At 39.9% G+C, this 20,053-nt stretch overlaps 1 protein-coding gene across 1 annotated transcript; it reads right to left on the reverse strand.

Moving 5' to 3' along the window:
• Window positions 1-1,990: 1,990 nt before the first annotated feature.
• GPNMB (glycoprotein nmb) lies at window positions 1,991-19,628 on the reverse strand. The gene is made up of 11 exons (XM_030010084.2): window positions 19,355-19,628; window positions 14,228-14,374; window positions 13,366-13,509; window positions 11,873-12,052; window positions 10,641-10,799; window positions 9,877-10,185; window positions 8,550-8,672; window positions 7,719-7,821; window positions 6,606-6,811; window positions 4,092-4,179; window positions 1,991-3,402 (listed from the first exon to the last, which is right to left on the reverse strand). Exons 1-11 carry the CDS (start codon window positions 19,422-19,424, stop codon window positions 3,249-3,251), a joined length of 1,683 nt encoding a protein of 560 aa, XP_029865944.1. The 5' UTR covers window positions 19,425-19,628; the 3' UTR covers window positions 1,991-3,248.
• Between the last annotated feature and the right edge of the window lie 425 nt (window positions 19,629-20,053).

A 20,053-nucleotide genomic window follows, 5' to 3' on the forward strand; every position in this document is an offset into this window, starting at 1 on the left:
TCAGGGGCTGGTGTTTTTTAGCCTTAGTTTCAGCTTAGAAATACTTTTGGTAGGAAAAATATGCTACATCTGATGAGTCTCTTAATTGTGTGCTATAAGAGGTGTTCAAGAAGAAAAGGGGGGATGAACAAGACAAGCTGTTTGAAATAATAATTCATTTTTTACAGTTATTTTTAACAAACTTGTTACCCAGCTAATATTTCCATTTCTCTTGATGAAATGTTTGAAAAGATGTTCTTTCTAAAGATGATGTACATTTATGTCTGATGTCATTCTTTGATGTTATTTCTCCAAAGGGGATGCCCGAAACCTGTCTTGTAACATTTGCCGACATTCACAAATCTGTTATTTGTCAGCTGTTGTTGCCTTTGAAGGACATGAAATTAATTTGTATCCTGATCTGTTCTGAAATGGGGTTCCTCAGCTGTTGTGTGGTTGTTAAGAAAGTCTCCTCGCTTCTCAGGTTTGTGGTGCCATTGCCCCAAGTACAGTCGACGGGAGACTGCAAAAATGGCTAGGTAACCAACGGTAGTACCAGATGTGCATAAGCAAACTAAGACTAAGGCAAATCCCGTTGTGTTTTCTGGAGGTAGATACTGTTTTGATTGGTAATTAGGCAACTCATCAAGTTGCTTATCTGACAGTATCTTTTTCTGAGACAAAGGAGATGTACTCTTTAAAATCATTAGATGGTTTATTTGTGAGTGCAGAAGTTAGATTCCGTTGTATAAAAGTAAAGATGTATGAAATAGAAGTTACAGCTGAAAAGGCAAAATCAAATTAGAAAAAATTAATATTCTGTCATGATATTTGAAGGAAGATAGTGCAAGCTATTCTGTATACTTAGGTTAAAGGATAAAAAAGTTCTTAAAGTATGCCCAAAAGCCATTTTCTATCCAAAAAGCTTAATTTGTCTCTGAGCTCCTAACACACAGTGTTTTGCTGAAACAAGATGCTTTCTCCATATAGCCTAGGTCAGTGCTAGCCTGCGTCATCACTGATCCTAAGCATTATAGCTGTGACAGATTTAATTTTTTCATGCTGCATTACAGGTCATAAGCTTTCCACTAAACCCCTGTCCTGCCTCAAGCTAGAGCAACAAATACAAATTACAGTCCTTCCTGTCAGCAGTCTGACTGATAACAGAGGACATAACATTCAGGCAGTAATTTTTGCAGGAAATGTGTTTTCTGTTTAAGTCAGAGAAGAGTTTTAGATGCCCATTTGTGGTTAGACAATAGGATGTTACATATAAGGAAGATGGAACAATGGCAAGTATGGTGCTTTTAGTAATATAACTGAAATGGCCGCAGAGGAGTTAAAATAATTGGAGAACCTCGAAACAGAAGAAGAAAAGAGGCTGTTGAATTTTAGAACTAAAGAACTAATCTCACAGGTATGTTGGAATCTGCATTTTTTATATCCTTAAGTCATTTAAAGGTGTCCATGCACACTGGGGAAGTGGTAGTGAAGACTAGATTCAGATTACGAATGACGAGCGTTTGACGGGTCTGCTAAGATACCAGAAAAATACGTTTATGCTTATATATCACCACAGGAACTGAGAACAATATGTATCAGATATGTTCCAAGACACAGTAAATAAGCTAATTATATTGCAATACAGATCTTCAAAGAATTCAGTGTTTAGAAATGGATTGTGTAAGGTCAATTTCCCAGCCCCCAGATGAAAGTTAATTTCATTTTGATTATAACCTTTAATATTAACAGCAAGGCTCTTATGGAAAATTAACTATTTAAAGCATTTTTGGTCTGTTTTCTCATCTCAGTGAAACTTTTTAGCAACCTCTTCCTGTCTACAAATAAGGTGCTCTCCTTTTCTCATCATCCAGTAATCCAGCCTTCAGCAGTTCGCTTCTGGTCTCATGCTGTGAAACGCCACAATGCAGAATGATGAGCATGTATGGCTAGAAGACCAGATCACTTGGGAAAGGCCTCAATGTGAGTTTTCTTAACACAGAATTGCAGATAGAGTAAACAAGTGAAGGCACATTTATTTTGCAGAAGTTTATGCTTTCTAAGCTGCATCATGCAAAAGCAGAAACTGGAGCAGAGTGCTTTATTTATATTGGGGTTTTCATTTATTTGATGAAGTGGTCAAAGACAGAGGGATGGAGGAGCAAGCAGAAATTAATGTATCTTTACAGCAGGAGAGAGAGGAATGAAATGAGAAGGGGAAAAGGGAGTTGAATGCTACCCCTTCCTGCTAGAACCCTTGTTCTGCTGACCCTTGTACATGGAGCACATATCTACCCTCTGGGGAGCAGTGGTGCCAGTCCAGTGTCTCCAAGACCAACGGAAACAAAGGAGACAAAGATGGCATCAGCAATTGCATCTAAGGATTTTACATGGGACTCAGAGTAAAAGTTTCAACAGGGAGAGCCAAGCAGATGGGCCTCATCTTTTTGCTCGGGTGTCTGTGGTCTAGTTTGTAGTGAGACTTGTGCACTGGTAGCCATGTCCAGTAGGAAACTAAATGTGTCCAGCCCTGTTTTCTGGCCCTGAGGCCAACTGGCATATAATGAGCTGCATCCATGCTATTGAACCCTGCAAAACAGGGTGGCTGCTGCCAAACTCCTGGTGGGGAACAGTGCCTCTGGTGGTTCCCAGAATCTGGGGTTTGCTTGGTGGGGAGCTAGCCCGCCTGGGGCAAGACTGTGCTACGACCTCCTGAACAGTGTAACAGTGTCAGTGGTTCAGTGCCAATGCCTGGGAATAGGCCATGGCACGTTTCATTCCACAGACATAACATGTGTCTGCCCCCCATGTCTTTCTAGCAAAGGCATGAATCCTGCTAAGGCAGCAAGCAGCTATACTGGACTGTCTATTTAAGACTAAGTATTTACAAGTTTGGTTTTTGTTTTGTTTTTTTTTTTTTTTTAAATTAACCTGTTTTCCCCCTCCAGATTATGGATCTGATTAGTTTTGCAGGTAGTTAACCTAGAAGTAAGAAAACCCAGATAAGGGAGAGGGGGGTGTAAGTTATTCAGAAGAGTGTATCCTAGATCACAAGCAAGAACAGCGAGTGCTCAAAACTACCTTACTGTTTCCTATGAAGGACTATTTTAATATTTCTAATTTCACCAAGCCCCCAAAAGTTACCATCCCATCTATATGTGCTTTCACTTTACCCCCTGTTTTTTTTATAACAACAAGAAAACCCCATCAAAGTACAGTTCAGATATGTGTTCTGTATGTAATCTAATAGTCAGTGTTAGACTAAACGTTTAAACAATGCCTGGTTTGCTTTTCAGGAGAGGATTTCTCTCAGTGGTATTAGGGAAGAAAATTGCTTTGAAATTGCTGAAGTAAGCAGTTAGTCCCTCCTGGTTCTCTGCTTGTCCTGCACTTCTCTCAATAGGCTTGTATTGCTTGTATCTCCTGCAAGGAATGTGCACAGTTAGTTGCTGAAAGACATTTAAATGAAAGTTCACACTTAGCATGTGACCGGTGCGTAAGAGAATTAATCATATATTCATAACATATATTCTTTCTCTTCCTTCCCTCTTCGATCCCATCTAACAGTTAACAGCCATAGGTCAGTCATGGTAACTAAGGCCTGGTTAATGAGAAGGCTCCGTTGCTTAGTGGAGTCCTGGTGCTCTGTGGAGGTGTTTCTTTCTCACCACTGACTGTGAAGGGTGAGCATACTCTTGATTCAGGAGTCTTGGTGCAGTCTTAAAGTTTCAGAGGAAACATCCAAGCTAATAATGCAGTAACATGTGCTTCTGTTAACTACTGTCCTGCATGCCTAGCACCTTTTCCCAAAGAATTTATTTGTCAATTATTTCCCAGGCAGTTCCCAGGCCTTCTAGTATTACTGTTTGTGCTTATGAGCACAGAATGTAATTTTCTATGAAAGTCTTTAACATTTGCATGTTTTCCAGTGGTTTTGTGGCTTAAGCCAGTAATCTGATTTTCTTGAATATTTGCCAGAATATTTGTGAACAACAGTAAGAAAGAAACAAAGATATAGCTAATGGAAATTTAATTTGTTGGTTGTGTTAATTTAAACTAATATTTTTGACAGTTCCTTGAACTGTTTTTAATCCTAGAAACTAGCAACTTACTTGTAAAGGACAAAAGCCCCAATGGCGGCAAACACTGCCAACAAACCGAGGAAGATAAAGACACCTTCTGTTGTTCCTGATGATGATCCTAGAGTTCAGAAAGTAGTTTGATTAAAAGTTAACCTCTTTTTTACAGTGAGAGAGATTTTCTTAAGAAAACATAATTTTTACTTGTTTGCTGTAAAGATTGAAGTACATTTAGTACTTCTAATATGCTAAGCTTTGGAGGTCAGTGACTTTGGCAGGAGGTGGTGCTTTCACATCCTAACTGGTTTAATTCTTGGTTCCACCAGAGTGTGAGTTGGGCTTTGCCGGTTTTCTCGTATGAGCCATGCTCCTGAGACACATGGCTGCCCTTCCAGTGTGGAAGGGAACAGAGGGTCTTGCTGGGACCCCACGAGGTGCAGCTAATTTGCTCCTTGCCAATTGCTACGCCAGGGAAACATTTACACTGCGAGTATAAGAGATGCAGTTGCTTTATAAGCTTTAATGTTAGAATCAGCTTCAGCTTTCTGTTAGGAATGATGGCCGGGGGAAAGGGGATAGAAAGGAGTTTCTTAAATGTTATTGTTTGTTGCAGTCCCATATGCTAAGATGGCACAGTGTGGCTAAGAGATTGATGGACTTAGGCTTGTTTGCCTTATCCAGAGCTGAGGGCTCTGCTTTTTTAATGTGCTCATTCTGGGAAGTTAACTTTGGGCTCTGCCTGTCACTGAACTCTGCCTTCTGGTTTGCCATCAACCATTTCACTCGCATCTAATCCTAATTCCATCGTATCTGATGGAAGAAGCCAAATCATCACAAGTATTCTTTTCAAATATCTTAATTTTCCAGTCCACAGGCTGTACCTTTATGGAGTTTACTGACACTGAGACACATTCTTGGTCCTCATTTTAACAACAGTGTTTATACAATGAAGTAACCTAGAGGTGCATGTTGGCTTACCTTTCCAGTTATTAATTTATAATTGCTGTCTATGAAAATTGAGATATCAAATCATGGTTTACCATTTACTTCATACATGTGCCTCATATATTTCTCAGTTTGTTGATACAATTGTTTGTGAAGGCTTGACTTCGTTCCTAGATTACACAGTATTTTTGCTGAGACTCTAGGGATTTACCTTATTTTATGAATGAGGTAGGTCCTTGGACTAGTTTGCAAAGCAACACATACTGGTGGGATGGGTCTAAATCATAGGACAGCAACCCACTCAACAGCAGTTTAAGCAAGTTAAGAGTGGATGTTTTGTGCAATGCCTACATAACTCAGGCACAGTCCTGCCAAATTTCAAGGGCCCAATGTTTAGGCACCAAATACTCAGGCACCAAATTATGGGATTTTCAGAAATTCATAAATACTTGCCTTCTCTTGAAAAATGAGTGGAAAATTGTGGCACATGAGAAATGTTTGCAAATGTTAAATGGGCTCCTCCAGAAGGTGACTCAAAGCAGCAACGTCTCTTAGATCCTAATTCTGCCTTGATTATAGTGGAAGCCCCAAAGTACAACTTAGCTTTGCCCTCTGGAGGAAATCTCGGAAGACCAGCCTTATTGGGCTAAAGTTAGCCTCTGTGAATACAGTTTGGAAAAATCCTACTGCATGCTTATTTTCACCTTTAGGAGCTGGAATGCACTTACAGGTCTGGCATTGTGCCTTAGTCATCATGAACTGATTTCAGTACAGCTAAATTTATACCTAGATTAAATAAAATCAGCCAAAAATACTGTGGCAAATGACCGCAAAGGGTCAGTTGCTTGGCTGGTACAGAAGGTCACTATGACATTGCAGTGGGAGGTCAGGAGGGCAATGGAGTGGGAACAGAGAGACAGCATGATCATTTAGACTTCTGACTGAGGCTCAGTTTAATACCTGGGTCTGTCAAAGACTGCTTGGGCAACCATGAGCAAGACACATTGATACTCATCTAATCAAAGGTAAACCTCCTGTTCTGAAATAGTCACCCTGGGCAGACTCTGTAGTCAATGAATGTTACACAGATCTTTCCAGAACCTAATTCATCTTATCCTCATGTAGAAATAGAAACCTGGTCAAGGTCAATGAGCTACAAAGAGGGCCCAGGGCAGCCAGCTCAGCTGCAGACTTTGGTTCTGTCTCAAGTGAGCTGAATTCCTCTCTGTTTCTCCATGTGTGGAGTAGGCTGGCTGGCATGTCCCCCACCTGCTTTTCTGCCCAACAGAGTTATTCTGTGGAAAAATACGTTATGGCTTAAGAACAGTTCATATTCTGTAGTACTGAAGGGTTTGTGTAATTACTATACTCATTGGATCATAAACATAAATCAAACCAAGTTCTAACATCTAAAATTCCCGTAGGGAAAGAATCATCCTTTATCTTTGCATGGACTCTCACACAAGCTGGCACAGTCTCAGCTGAGGCCTCCAGGCATAATAAAAACGCCATATAAATTCCTGTGCTCTTCCCCACTGCGGGGAAATGACCACAGGGAGAAGCTATTCACAGACAACCCGCATCTGCTCTGTGTGGACTCACCTCCATTTACAGAAATCAGTGCGCTGGCAAGGGCTTGACTTGTGTCATCCCCCAAGGTGATGTTTATACAGTATGTTCCAGGTTCCTCAAAAGCTCTCCTGATGGTGAGTAGGCATTCATCAGTGACGATGATGGGGTCGCATACCACACTCTTGGACACCTGGCACGTCGGGTCAGAAACTACTGTACAGACATCTGTGGGGAGACTGGTATGGGAAGAGAGAACACATTACATCTGTGGAGTCCTGTTAACCCAGTTCATAGACACATTGCACTGATGCCCCAGTTTTATGCTGGTGCCTGTTTACTGAAATCAGTGGCACTATAGTGATTTAAGAGTGGTTTTACTAATACATTATATATGTATTTTATATATACCTATACATTTTCTATATACATACATGTGAATTTTATATAAAATGGATATATACAATCTATAAAGTTATCTGCTTCTTTTACATCTCATTTAACATTTTATGGTGATCAAAGAATTACCTGCCTCAAATCAGATTATAAAGTCCGTTACCTGTAATACATATCATTAAGAAAGGAATGCAGATTCTTATCTGTAGTATCATGTGCCGAAAATGTAAACACTAGCTTAAGAGAGGTTAATTGTTTTCCAGGTGTATTACCAAGATGATTCTTGTACATCTCAGTCCTCTCAACTCTAATCCCCTTCTAGGAGCTAGGAGTATTAGTGCAATGTTTTCCTATCCAAGAAATTGCTTGGACACACCCATTTACTCTAAGTGTCAAAAATCATGGCCAAAAAGAAAGGGTTTCCTTCCAATTTCAGTAGACTGCTTCCCATTTTACAGTAAGTGCTGAAATCTTGTCTTGGCCAGGAAAATATAGACTTGTTTCTCCCCACTGTCTAGTTCTCTTATTTTTACTGAAGCTTGACATTTGTTCTGAATCCTAAGAGCCTGGCAGTAACCTCTGTTGCCATAGTTTACAAATGAGACTTGCATTATCTTTAGTTCCAGTCAAGAAATAGAAACACTGCAGTTCCCAACTTTTGTTCATGCAGCTGCATCTAAGTGCAGACAGCGTTCCAGCACCTAATTATTTTTAAAGAGGAAAGATTGACAGTTTCATTCACACACTTACCTCCCTTGGCAGGTAACAACAAAGTCAACCAGTGAGTTTTCAGCTTGACTTTCTGTCATCTGGATGCTCATCATCTGAATAATATTTACCTCAAGGATTCCCTCTGGGAGAGGAAACAGATGTCAATGGTGGGACACATGACAAGCTCTGAAGTCTGTGTGTATAGAACCTCAAGTGTTTGGCTGATGCTCAGTTCAGGTCTTGTTTTCCATAACCTCCTCCCTCCCTTAGCACTCCTCTTGAAGGGTTTGAAAGCTGAGAAAATTTCCAGTGCTTTCCCGGTGAGGCTGCTCCTTTCTGCTCTGCTTTATTTTTCCATTATTATTATTTACTTATTTATTTTACAATTACTTCCCTTTCCCACTACCTGTGACTTCTGTGAATGCCAAGGTCAATTCAACCTTATGTGACCCCCCCCCCAGGCCGGTATGCTTCAGGTGTGGCAGGTTCAGAAGCTGATGATACAGAAAGTAGTGATATGGTGCACATCCCCACCAGCCATTTTCCAGCCCAGGTGCCTGGAAACACCACATGTAGCATGGGGGCAGCCATCAGCAGGCATCCAGACCAAGGCCCAGCCTCATGTGTCTGAAGCCAAGGGGCTATAACCTCTGCTGCTAGGTCCTGGCAGAGCATGTAAAGAGACCAAAGTCAGCCAGTTAGCTGTCTGTACATTAATCTTTAAAAACGTCAGCTAGGTCCAAGATAAAGATCTTATTGTGGGTCTCAGGTATTTGATAAAAGGGAGCCTAAAGAAAAATTATCTCTACCATACATTGTTGTACATTATTAACCCCATTCCTCTGTTCAGGTGTTGACCTACATCCTTACCTACGATAGAGATACCAGTTCTGTAGTATCCATTTCTGTAAATATGGCAGCCTCCATCAGGATTATCTTCCATTGACTCGACAGCGGTAGAAGTGTCTGAATTAGAAGATACTCCAGTCGTTACTGTTGAGTTGAGGGAGAAAGAATAGACACACAGCTTTAGAACAAGTTCAGCTTAGAGGTATTCTGAACATGGCCGTATATTTCAACTGCATTCATTACATAGGTCATTAGTGACTTTGGTTTGCAGCTGTGCAGTCATGTATGTATCTGTATGGGATCACAGTAATAAGGCTTAAAGAAAACACACATGCCCAGCGTAGAACCCTGGAGTGGCCTGGGTAGCCTTACTCTAAAAGCCACATTGCTAGTCATCCATCTCTGTGAAATAAAAGTGAGACTGAAAGGTCTGATATAATTAAACACTTCTTTAAAATTCCCAAATCAATTATAGAAGAAATCCAAAGGCCAATAAAAGGTTTAAAATGCTCTCTTTAATAGCAGGTATTTTCCCATTGCTCTACACTACAGCTAGTGGAAAAATGAAGAGGGGAAGTAGTGAAAATTATATCTTTCCTTTCATTTTTCATTGTCACTCAACATTTTGGTAAAAGCACGTATTAAAATTCTGAAATTTGAAAAATATAGCCACATTTATAATTTAATAGTAATAGTATTATAACTACCCAGGCTGAAACTGCAGGCCTTTTGCAAACCTTAAAACCCCCTGAGATGATAAACCAATGCTGAACATAATGAAAGTTATTCTGAAATATGATAGTGCGTAAATTTAAAGTGGAAAAGCCATTCTGGGTTAATGCCATGTGGAAATCCCATATTTTAGAATATGAGTAAGTTTCTTCTAGTTCAATCCAATCTCTTTTAATTTTGGGTGGAAGTTAATGCAAACCAGAAAGGAACTGACTGTAAGAGTGTTCTGAAATACCTCTTTCTCACTTAAAATTTACATCTTACCTCAGAAGATGAACCTGAGTAGGCAAGGCTAAAGCCACTTGATCTGGTGTGGTAGAGGGTGTAAACCCAAATTTATATGTACTGCATGTCCATCTGAAGACCTCTGTATGCTGTCACTGTTGCAGTAGAACTGGATATGTAATGTGTTAAATGTGTAAGTGATGCCTACCATAGAATCATAGAAGAGTTTATGCTTATTGATTCTCTCTCTAAACCAATTTATAGAGGTTTTGCAGAGCCTTGCAGCTCTTTCATTGATGACAGTAAAACTTCTAAAGATACGAACTTAAAATACCAGAATTTAGAGTTTTAGCATAGCTCCTAATACCACTGCTGTTCAATAAACTCTTACCTGCTGAGGTGGGCAGTACTGCAGTGGGTGTTACTGGCCGGCAAGGTACAGGTATAATGGCTTGGACAGTTAAATTCAGAGTGAAGTTCCCTTGCAGAGTATAGGTGTGAGATGTAGTGGAACTGCTGGCTACAAATAAGCCACTTCCATCTCCAAAGTTCCACTTGTAGGAGATGGCAGAGTTATTAAGATAGTAGGTGGGATCATGGATCTTCACATCAAATGTGATTGGTGAGTCTTTGATAAAAATGGAGTCTGAGATGTTGCGGTCATGTTTTTGGAACATACTCACAAATATTGGAATTTTGTCTGGAGGGGAAAAAAAAGAAGTAAATAAAAGCATACATACCTGGCTGCAAACAACAAACAGCTCCAAAGTCCCTGAACAGCAACAGTCAGAATGTGAGACATTAACACGGGTTTCTACTTTAATTCGATTTACTGATCTGAGGAGTGAATGTCAGTAGGAAAGTGTTACCCAGAAAAGTATGGGAAGAAATGAGGAATCAGAGGCATCTGTGGAAGATTGTGTTTCCTCTCGTAAATCATTTTTCATTACAAAGTAGAGGCATCACAACTGAGCTAGATACAAAGGTAAATTACACTACTCAAGGCAATTTACCAGAGATTCCACATTCATATTAAAAACCTTTCTCAGGCCAATGTCTTCTTTCCGTGCCAGACGATGCTTGTGCTGAATTCTTCTAACACCTAAACAACAAATACCCCTAGTGTTTTATTACAATTTATTCCAGCATGCTTACCTGTTACAACATAAATGGCACTTGCTGTTGCAATTGGAACATATGCTGAGTGCCCTCTCCTGTAAATGGATACTGCCATCACATGTTTGCCAAGAGTGATATTTGCTGTGTTGACTGAAAACATCACTGAAGATCGTCCAGTTGTTTGATAGTACTGACCTGAAACAGAACATGAACTTATAATATGTTTACCCCTTCAGCCTAGCTACAAGTTGTTTTAAGAGAAGCAATATCTCTGTGAATCTTGGATTGTCTAAATCAAAATGAATAGTTTAGAATTGTCTCTCAGTTATCTGGCAGGTGTTTTTGGAGGACTGAATACATTTACAATGTATTTATTCCTGTTATTTCTGTGTTTTTTTGAAGGTTTCAGAAAGGTGTCCCAAATTTTGCTAACCTAAGAGAAATTTGCCAAGGCATCTACATCTTTCCAAAGCAATTACATTAAGTCATTAGGATTATGTAATGGATGGTGTTACCTCTTAGGCATTTTAAGTGATCTTGTGTTTGTATGCTTTCAGTGTAGCAAGAAGGTATAATACCTCTTGCTTCATACCCTAGAGCCCTTTGTATACATTTGCTTGTTTGTTTTTGTAACAGCTGATTGAGGTAGGTAAATAGTATCACCTCTACACAAAATTTGGGACATTACTGTTATTACTCATGCTGATATTGATGGTAATACTGATTTAGCCAAGCTAACTTAGGATGCTAAGATTTAGTACGTAGCCAATGTCAGGAATAGCCCAACCGATACTGAAAATCAGCATCTGTGACCAGATCAGTACCACACAGTCAGTGGCAGTTTTCACCTCCCCAGAGGCAAGGAGTGCTGCACCGTTAAACTGATCAGAAGATATACAGCACTATGGTCTCTCTTAAAATTAAGAATGAAGTGGCTATGAGCAGTCAACAAAACATCTGACTGACTGCTTGGACCCTCTGTTTTCCTAGGAAAGGATCTTGAGTATTACTGAAAGGAAATTAATCTTCTTCAGTGGTAGTACTGTGAATGCAGAAGAAAGAGAATCTCCTGGTAATCCGTGATTTCCAGACAGAGCAGCTAATAGCCTCTCTGGAAACCAGGGAATGAATTTGGGATCTCCACTCAAGAGCATGGAATCCTTTTTAAAGAACTTTTAATAAAACATACTCGACAAATGAGTTAGTGTACAGAGTGAATATAAGCTTTGTAGCATCAGCCAAACCAAGAGATATGTTGCCGTACTAACCAAAAGTGTGAAACACATAGACAAAGTTCCTTCTTCTCCAGCCAGGATAATGAGGGAAAGGTCTCCCATCTGGGAATACATTATGGCTGTGGTTGCTTGTGCAGTTTTCCCAGCCACAGTTGTCGATCCATTCAGTCCAGTTGTAGACATAGACTTGCTGATCCTGGGAAGCTGGAGGATCTAAGTGTAGAAATAGGACATGTTCCCGGTCAACTGAGAAATGTGCAGAAAGTCAGGAAACAGGAGGCAGGCACCCCAGGTTATAGCAGTTATTGCACTTAAACAACAGCTTAAGTAGGGTATTTTTAGACTGACATTTGGTTTTGTAAGATTGTGCTTTGTTTGGTTTTTAATGTAAACACCAGATTGTTCTGGCTTGGCATTGTTTTATTTAGAAGCTTAAAAAAATTTTACTGTCTCATGGGCCAGACATGATTTAAAATTGCTTGCTGAAAACTTGCTGTTGACTACACAGGATGCTACTCTTTCAATGGAGTTAGTGGGGCTACCTGAACATTTGGCAAGCAGAATCTAAAATTTTAAGTAGAAATAGCAGCCATGGAAGTACTTGAGGAAGTGACTTAGTTTGTTTTGTCAGAAAAGTTTTCTATGGCACCTTTAAATAACTTAGACATGAATTTCAGTTCCTTTCTAAATAATAAAAGGACAGCTTCCTTCCCCAAACAGCACAACAGATATTAAGTAGAGAATGGATATCAGCAGTTAACAAAACATTAGACAGTCAAAAAGTAGAACTCAGGCTGACAAAAAAATTGCTGATATGTCTTGAAATGAAATTGCTTTGATCAGTAAAAAACTTTGTTGAACATTTATGAATTCAGAGGAAGAAATGTACAACAGCCTGTTTCACTCTAGATCTGGTAGCCTCAAACATTGGAATGATGATAATTTTTTTGCTCCATGTAACTGTAAATAAGATTTAAAAAGGTGATTGATCAAAAGATTGCTTGATTTTAAAATGATTTATTTTCTTGTTTGTTTTTAATTCTTAAAATGTGGGAATGTGAGATTTACTCTTTCTTGAGGGTTTTTCAAGATGCAGATGATGGTTAGTGAGTTCTACAATTCCTAATTGAAAAAAAAAATCTCAATTTTATAAATTGACAGCTTTATAAATTTGGAAGAAAACAGTGTAACTGTGCAACCTTGTGACTGAGCTGAAAAGCAGTAACAGTTTTGTTAGGAAGCGAAATTAACATCACTGTTTTGGGAAGGCAATTTTATAGTGAAGGCAAATCTTAAATTACCTGGTCATTATATATAGTGGGTGCAGAACAGTGAAAATACCACAGTGATCTTCTGAGGAGAGAAACTGGTGTGGCACAGGTTAGACATGCATGTAGTTATCAGTTAAAAGCAACATGGCTGTTGTTCATAGAGTGCGATTCTGATGTTTTCAAAGATTCATGACATGTTCACACCAGCACCATAGTCAGATGTGTGTATAGCGCAGGGAGACTGCCTTTACCTACCCTGAGTACAGTTTCTCTTGTATATTATGTTGCCATCATTATCTTCTTTTTGGCACTTGGGAAACTGGAGAGTCACAACAAAGGTCACGTTGGATCCTACCAGTGCTGGGCTATCAGTGTCCAATTTGGCTGTCACCCTTCCACCTGTATAAAAGAAAATTGGTCTTCAGTGCAATAAAGGATGCATCAGAGCAGCAGCTACCTTCAGCTGTGTATTATTTACATTAGAAATGCTTTATTGATTCCTCTGTTTCCAAGAGGTTTTGTGCTCCTAAGTCACTTGCACTCTTATCAAAACCTCAATTTAGAACAATCAGAGGGACTCATCATATCCCCCCACATCACTTACTGGTCTGTCATTCATTTCCTTCTTAGAGCTAAGAATATGTTTTTTTACCCATGGGGGTCAATATATTCCAAAGGAGAATATTTTTGTTTCTCCCCAGGGGTGCAGCCTTTAGACCTCAGCTCAGATGGGGTGATGATAAACAGGGTCTTCACTGAAGTTGGCAAACTGAAGCCCACGATGCCCTACTGAGGTAGCAGTTGAAGCTACCTGTCCTCCAGGACATGTTTCAAATAATGGATTGTCCTAGAGCCCTGGTCATCAATATGTCTTGATAAGTATTAATGTCTGAGACTATGAGTCATGGGAAAGCATTCACCGTAACAACTCACTGTTCTGCTTCCTCAGACAATGTACTGGGAGTGGTACCAAAGCCAGTCATCTCTAATTTGCTATTCCTTACAGCAGTGGTGGATATTGCATCTGTGAAAAAGCACTATAGCACCTGCACTCTTCAATGAGGTGGGTTTTCTGGCCAATTTTCTCAGTGTCTTTGAGATGCCTGTGTGTGATCACCTTTCCAGCAGTCCTTCCATCTGGGATCTCCTTCTTCCCAGAAAGGATAAAGCTTTTCGTTCCATTTATTTTGATCACTAGACCAGCCTTGTAGCTTCTTGTAGGATGTGACAGGAGTTCTTCCATGGCTCAGCACATCTTGAAACCCTAGAGAGAAAAACGAACATGTAACATAATAGCATTTTTCCCACCACCCTATAAAGACATTGCTCTTGTGCTGAACAGCCTTCTTATTACAACTATATTCTTGTACTGATTAGAAATCTCTTCACTAGTAGAAAGTTATAGAATTTTATCATCACAGCTATAAACACATCAACCATAACCAACATAAAGACAATTCCACTACTGGCAGACTGACGTTTTTCTAGTTGCACTATTGCAAGCTTTCCAGAGAAAGGATAAAAAGGTTTACAACATTTTGACAATATCAGAGCAATTGTTTGTATGAATGGACATAACCCTGCAACAATCAGGCTAGTTGTACACAGGTTGCTTGATTGCTGACTGCTTTGTGCTTGCCTGGTAATAAATCTATGAGTAAAAGGCTAACAGGATAAGTTCACTCTGTGTCTGAGTTGTGCTCTAATGGAAGTTATGCCAGGAATTAATTCTGACCCAGTGAAGATTCTTTGGTGAGTTGGCTGGTGGTTTGGGTGGGAGGGGTGGAACCAATTGTAACAGAAGCTGGTATTTCCAGAAAAGGAAATTCAGAGCTGAATAGTAAATTCAAAGTGTTTATAATATAACAACAAAAACGTATTAGCTTCATGCCTATTACTTTAAAATGGCTCAGATATTAAGTAACTTTAATAAGCTCTTTCTTCTCATATTACTACAAATGATGGGCTCAAACTTTTCCCAGGCCTTCTAGGATCCCTCTTTCTGTCATGAAGTACATATAATGAAAAGCAAAGTAAATATCCAAGTAACCTGTAGGAACATGTCAACCACTGTAGGATGCCATAAAAATATGTTTGTAAGTAGGCTCATAGGCAGAGTTCCATTAAAGCCTGGGGGCTTTAAACAACTCTGTCATGTTAATCAGCTAACTGCTAGGCGTGCCATTCTGTCACAACATCAAGGGAGTTAGGATTTCTGCTGTTCATGGCTTTATTTTAAAGGTAGCTGATGTTGGATGCTTCTGAGGTTTATACCCAAGTGCAACGAAGAGTTGGATGACTTCAAGGAAAATGCAGAGACCTGTAAGAAGGGCAAGAATGGCCCTGTGTGCTGTAATGTAACTGGCTGTGTTGGAATATCTCCCAGTTTTGGAAAAGGCACAGAACAGGTGTAGCCAGTTTAAGCATGGTCTTTATGGGCATGTGACTCCTAATTTTACTGCAAGGGAGAACCAGAGAAACAGCACTGAAGAAGAGGCAGGAGCTGCTTTCTCTTCATGTTTTATTGCCCAGTGAGATTTCTGCTGGGCAGGAAGGACATCCCTTGGCCAGTCCCATCCTAATGGTCACTCTGAACTGATGCTGGTAGCTCTCTCCCCAGTCTCGAGGACTGAAAGGTTCAAGGAAAACAGATTTTGCCCTCAGAGACATATTCTCTCACGGTCTTTTGCTCCTACAGGAACTCCCCACAGTCTCACTTAAATCACTTGAATCAAGTCTTCCCTGCAGATTTAATGTATTTTGATGTGAGCAAAGCATAACATAACATCATGACTGGTATTTACTTAATGGCCTGTATCACATGCTGTATTGTTTTCAGTCTTGGTCAGAAGAAGAGTTGGGTAATGTCCTTCAGAAACTTTTCTCAGGAAAAAAACAGATTAGCAAAGTATAAAAGTATTTCACAAAGGCTTATCAAGTTCAATTACATTTTAGGTCATGAAATTCATGCGTCATCTTATTTGAAAGTAAGTGGCTAGGGATTTTTCCTAATTTCTTTTTCCCATTCTCTTTGATTTTATCTAAAAATTATTTAATGAATAAAAATGTTTGGATTTTGTTAGATCAGAACATTTCAATCATTGTTTTTTCCCCAAATGCTCAATTCATCAAAAAGAGCTGGAACACTTTTAATTTTATAAATGCTTTTAATTTTGAATTTTCATTAACAATCCTTGAATTCAGAAGTCATTTTCTTGTCCAGCTTTGGTAATAATTGTGGTCACTGCTTCTAAATCATAAGCTCCTTAGGCATTTCTGTGCCTCCCTGATGTGCTTTGTTTATTTCAATCTAATATAAAACATTTCACAAGCTTCAGGACAAGACAAAAGACATTTTTTCAGATGAGCAAAGACTTAAGCACTAGTTTCTCTAACACATGGAACTGAAGATTTTCAGTTGCTGAATTTAAAGGAACAAAAAGCTTTAATGTATTTCTTTAACAATGAAAAACACTCAAGAACAGATGTTGGTCATAACCAAAATTAGAGCAATTCAGTTCAAAATAGAGTAATATTACACTCCAAGGAGCGGATTACTGTGATAGTTTTGGTGAGGTGATCATAGGAGAAAAGATCTTATACTCTGATTGACTTTCTTCTTCTCATTCTGTTTTTCATTTTGGTGAAAAATGTAGCAAAGACAAGAAGCTCAGCGTTTCCTGTGATAGCGTGTTAGCCATGAGAGAATGAAAGCCAATGTTAGAATAACAGCAATAAAAAGATGACCTAGCTAAAGAGGATGAAAATGTATTAGAAGTAAAAAGGCTGATATTATGGCCAAGCTAAGAGGACAGAAAATAATGTAATCTTTCTAAAGTTACATATAGAAACATAATAAAGCAGGGCAAAAAAGAATTTGAGGAACAACTTGCAAAAACATAAAACCTACTAATTAATCTTTTTTTCAAATACAAAAGTAGTGGATAGCTTGCCAGAAAGTCTGTAGGGCCAAAAGATTATGTAGATACAAAAGAAGCATTCAGGGAAGGTAAAGGGATAGCACGAATGTCAAATATGTTAGTTTACATTTTCATTCACAAAGGAGGAGCATAAGAGGTTTCTGTGCTAGAATTTTTCTTTACAGTGATGGAGAATCTCTCTCAAAATGAAGTGTTGGCACAAAAAAATAATTATAGAACAAATCAACAAAATGAAGTTGTCTAGATAAGATGGCTCAAAAATTATGGAAGTTATTCAAGAATGAAATAAATGAGCTATTAACCATAGCATGTAACATCTTGCTTAAAACTGTTTCAGTGGCCGAGAAAGGAAAGTTGGCAAATGCCATGACACTCTTTAAAAACACTTCCAGGGAAGATTTAGAGGATTACAAAAAGTTTGAGGCTCAAATTGGAGAAGCTGGTAGAAACAGCAGTGAAGAACAGAATTAGCAGATACAGTGGATTAATATGATATGCCGTAAAAGGAGCGCATTCCTCACAAATATATTCAAGTTTCGCTGAGGGAGCCAGAGAGCATGGGAACAAGGCTGACCTGTTTGTTATAGTCTGCTTGAGTTCCAGACAGCATTTGATGAGGTTTCTCGCTAAAGGCACTTAAAGGAACTAAGTTACCATGGGATAAGAATGAGGGATTTCACATGAATAAATAATTGGTTAGGATATATGAACCAAAAGTTATGCATAAGTAGCCAGTTTTCTCAATTGTTGAAATAATTTAAAATGTTCATAATCTGGAAAACAGGTAAACAGTAAAGTTCTTTAATCTGCTGAAGACAGTGTCTTAAGGTAGTAGAGGGGACGACTGTTTGAGACTCAATGACTCAAGAATAACACTATATGAAATTCAGCATAGGTAAATGTAACTTTACTTATAGAACGACAGACTCTAAACGAGCTATTGCCACTCAGAAATGAGATCTCATAGCTTTACAGTTTTGAATACAGTGCTCACTGGTAGTTGAAAAACTAGGGAAAGGCTAGAGAGAGAATGAAGATGAAAATGTCATTACAGCATTGTATAATTCCATGTGTGTTCATGTGTTGAATACTGTATGCTGCCCTGTTCTCTACAGGTCAAGCAGGGTATAAGGGAACTGAAAAAAATACAGAAAAAGGTGGCGAGGATGCTACAAAGGGATAGAATTGTTTCCTTATGAGGCACAGCTAAATAGACTGTCTTGAGCCTAGAGAAGAGGTGACAGAGGAGAATATAAAAACAGAATCACGAACAGCATGGAGGAAGAAGCAATTTGTCACTATTTCTGAAAGTACAAAAGTTAAGGAGGATCAAATGAAACCAGCAGGTTACAGGTTCTAAGCGCATAAAAGATATTTCTTCATGTAAGGCACAGTTAAGGTGTGAAATTTCTTGCTGGCAGGATCTTGTGTGTGCCAAAAATATACATGGCTTGCAATCAAAACCCAAGTGCATGAACGGATGGAAGAAAAGTCCAGTAAAAACTGTTAAATACAATGACTCTGCATCTGACAGAGGCAGTTCTGGTGCTATAAATCATCAGAGACTGGGAAAGTGTCCTGAGGAAATACCAGTATACACTTGCCCAGTTATACATCCATTACTGTTTCCCATTGGAGACAGGTACAAGGCTAAATGGATGCTCAGCTGGACCTCAGCTTTTAAAGTCTTCGGTTTTCTTACTGTAGATTCTGGAACTTGAGCCTAAAATCCCATTTCTGTGTTCCCAGCCCTGAGCTCAGGGAGTCAACCTAAGACTTGAGTCAAGCTGGGGGCCTGGAAAGAAGCAGAGGACCAGCCTACTGCCTGCCCATCGTGGTTTGAGGATCTGATTCCTTGATCAGCCTCCCTGAGGTTGGGGATCCACAGGTCTGGGCCTCCCGGTGGGAAGCACTGCCTCTGACCCGGCCTCTCCCAGCCACAGCTGTGCTGGGCACACTGGGAGAAGTCCACTCTGCATCTGCCTTTTTAGCCATGCTTGAGCTGGGGAAATATTGTTAGGAATTTCTTGAAATGAGCCAAGGCTTAGCTCCGGTCAGCTCTGTGTATCTGTGGAGCGCAGGAAATAGATAACTGAACAGCTCTCGGTGTGTTTCTCCAGCTCAGGTGACATTTCTACCCAGAGCCAGGCGATTCTGAGGTGGAGCTAGCTGTCTCACACCAGTTCCCAAGCACAGCTCCGGCAATCGCTGCACATGCAAGGAGCAGCCGTTTTTACTGCACTGGCTTGGGCTGTCGAACCCGCAGGGGCAGGGAGAGAGGACGGGGTGAAGGAAACACTCACGTGTGGCGGCAGCACACAGCACTGCTTCGGTCAGGAGCAGGAATCCGAGGTGGCGGTGAACACCGCTCATGGTGCCGGAGACCCTGCGTCGGCTCAGAGTGCGCAGAGGAGCAGAGAGAGCCCAGTGCCTGCACGCGGGAACTCCTCCGGTCCCCACTGAGAAGTGAGAATGAAGTTTCTCCGCTGCTCTGCTCTCCGATTAAATGAAGGGCCCCAGGACTCATCATGTGATGGAATTAAGCAGAGATGCATGATTTTGTCTTCAGCTTCTTTCAGCTCATGTGCTTATGACTCACTCCCTTTGCTTTCAGCATTCCCTGGGATTTCTGAGACCTGTTTAGAGCCACACCATTTACCTCGCAGGCATTTTTATACTAGTTTTGCACTATGATCAATTTTTGTACTTAATTTGTTTTTAAAATAGGAACGTCTATTTCTAGAAGTCCACATTAACTCTTGCCCCAGCCTGATTTGCAAGTGCTACTGCAACAGCTCACTGCATTTGATGGACCCATCACTACTTAACCATGTGTCTCTCCCTACATGCTGGACAACAACTGTAAACTAAATGGAGACTGGCCAGTTTTAACACATCCCTGGACTTGGATCCTGATCAGAGTTGATTGTTAAGGAAAACGTTATTTAAACATTAGTGGACACATGTGTGTACCATCCGACCACAGTTGCACAATACAATGT

This window comes from Aquila chrysaetos, chromosome 3, assembly GCF_900496995.4.
Source record: "Aquila chrysaetos chrysaetos chromosome 3, bAquChr1.4, whole genome shotgun sequence".
NCBI lineage: Eukaryota > Metazoa > Chordata > Aves > Accipitriformes > Accipitridae > Aquila > Aquila chrysaetos.

Coding starts and splice junctions, on each gene's coding strand:
- GPNMB (XM_030010084.2), bottom strand. CDS start 19,424: ATGAGCGGTGTTCACCGCCACCTCGGATTCCTGCTCCTGACCGAAGCA. Junction 7,822..8,549: donor AACTGGTATCTCTATCGTAG/GTAAGGATGTAG, acceptor TTCCTCTCCCAG/AGGGAATCCTTGAGGTAAAT. Junction 6,812..7,718: donor GTTGTTACCTGCCAAGGGAG/GTAAGTGTGTGA, acceptor TTCCCATACCAG/TCTCCCCACAGATGTCTGTA.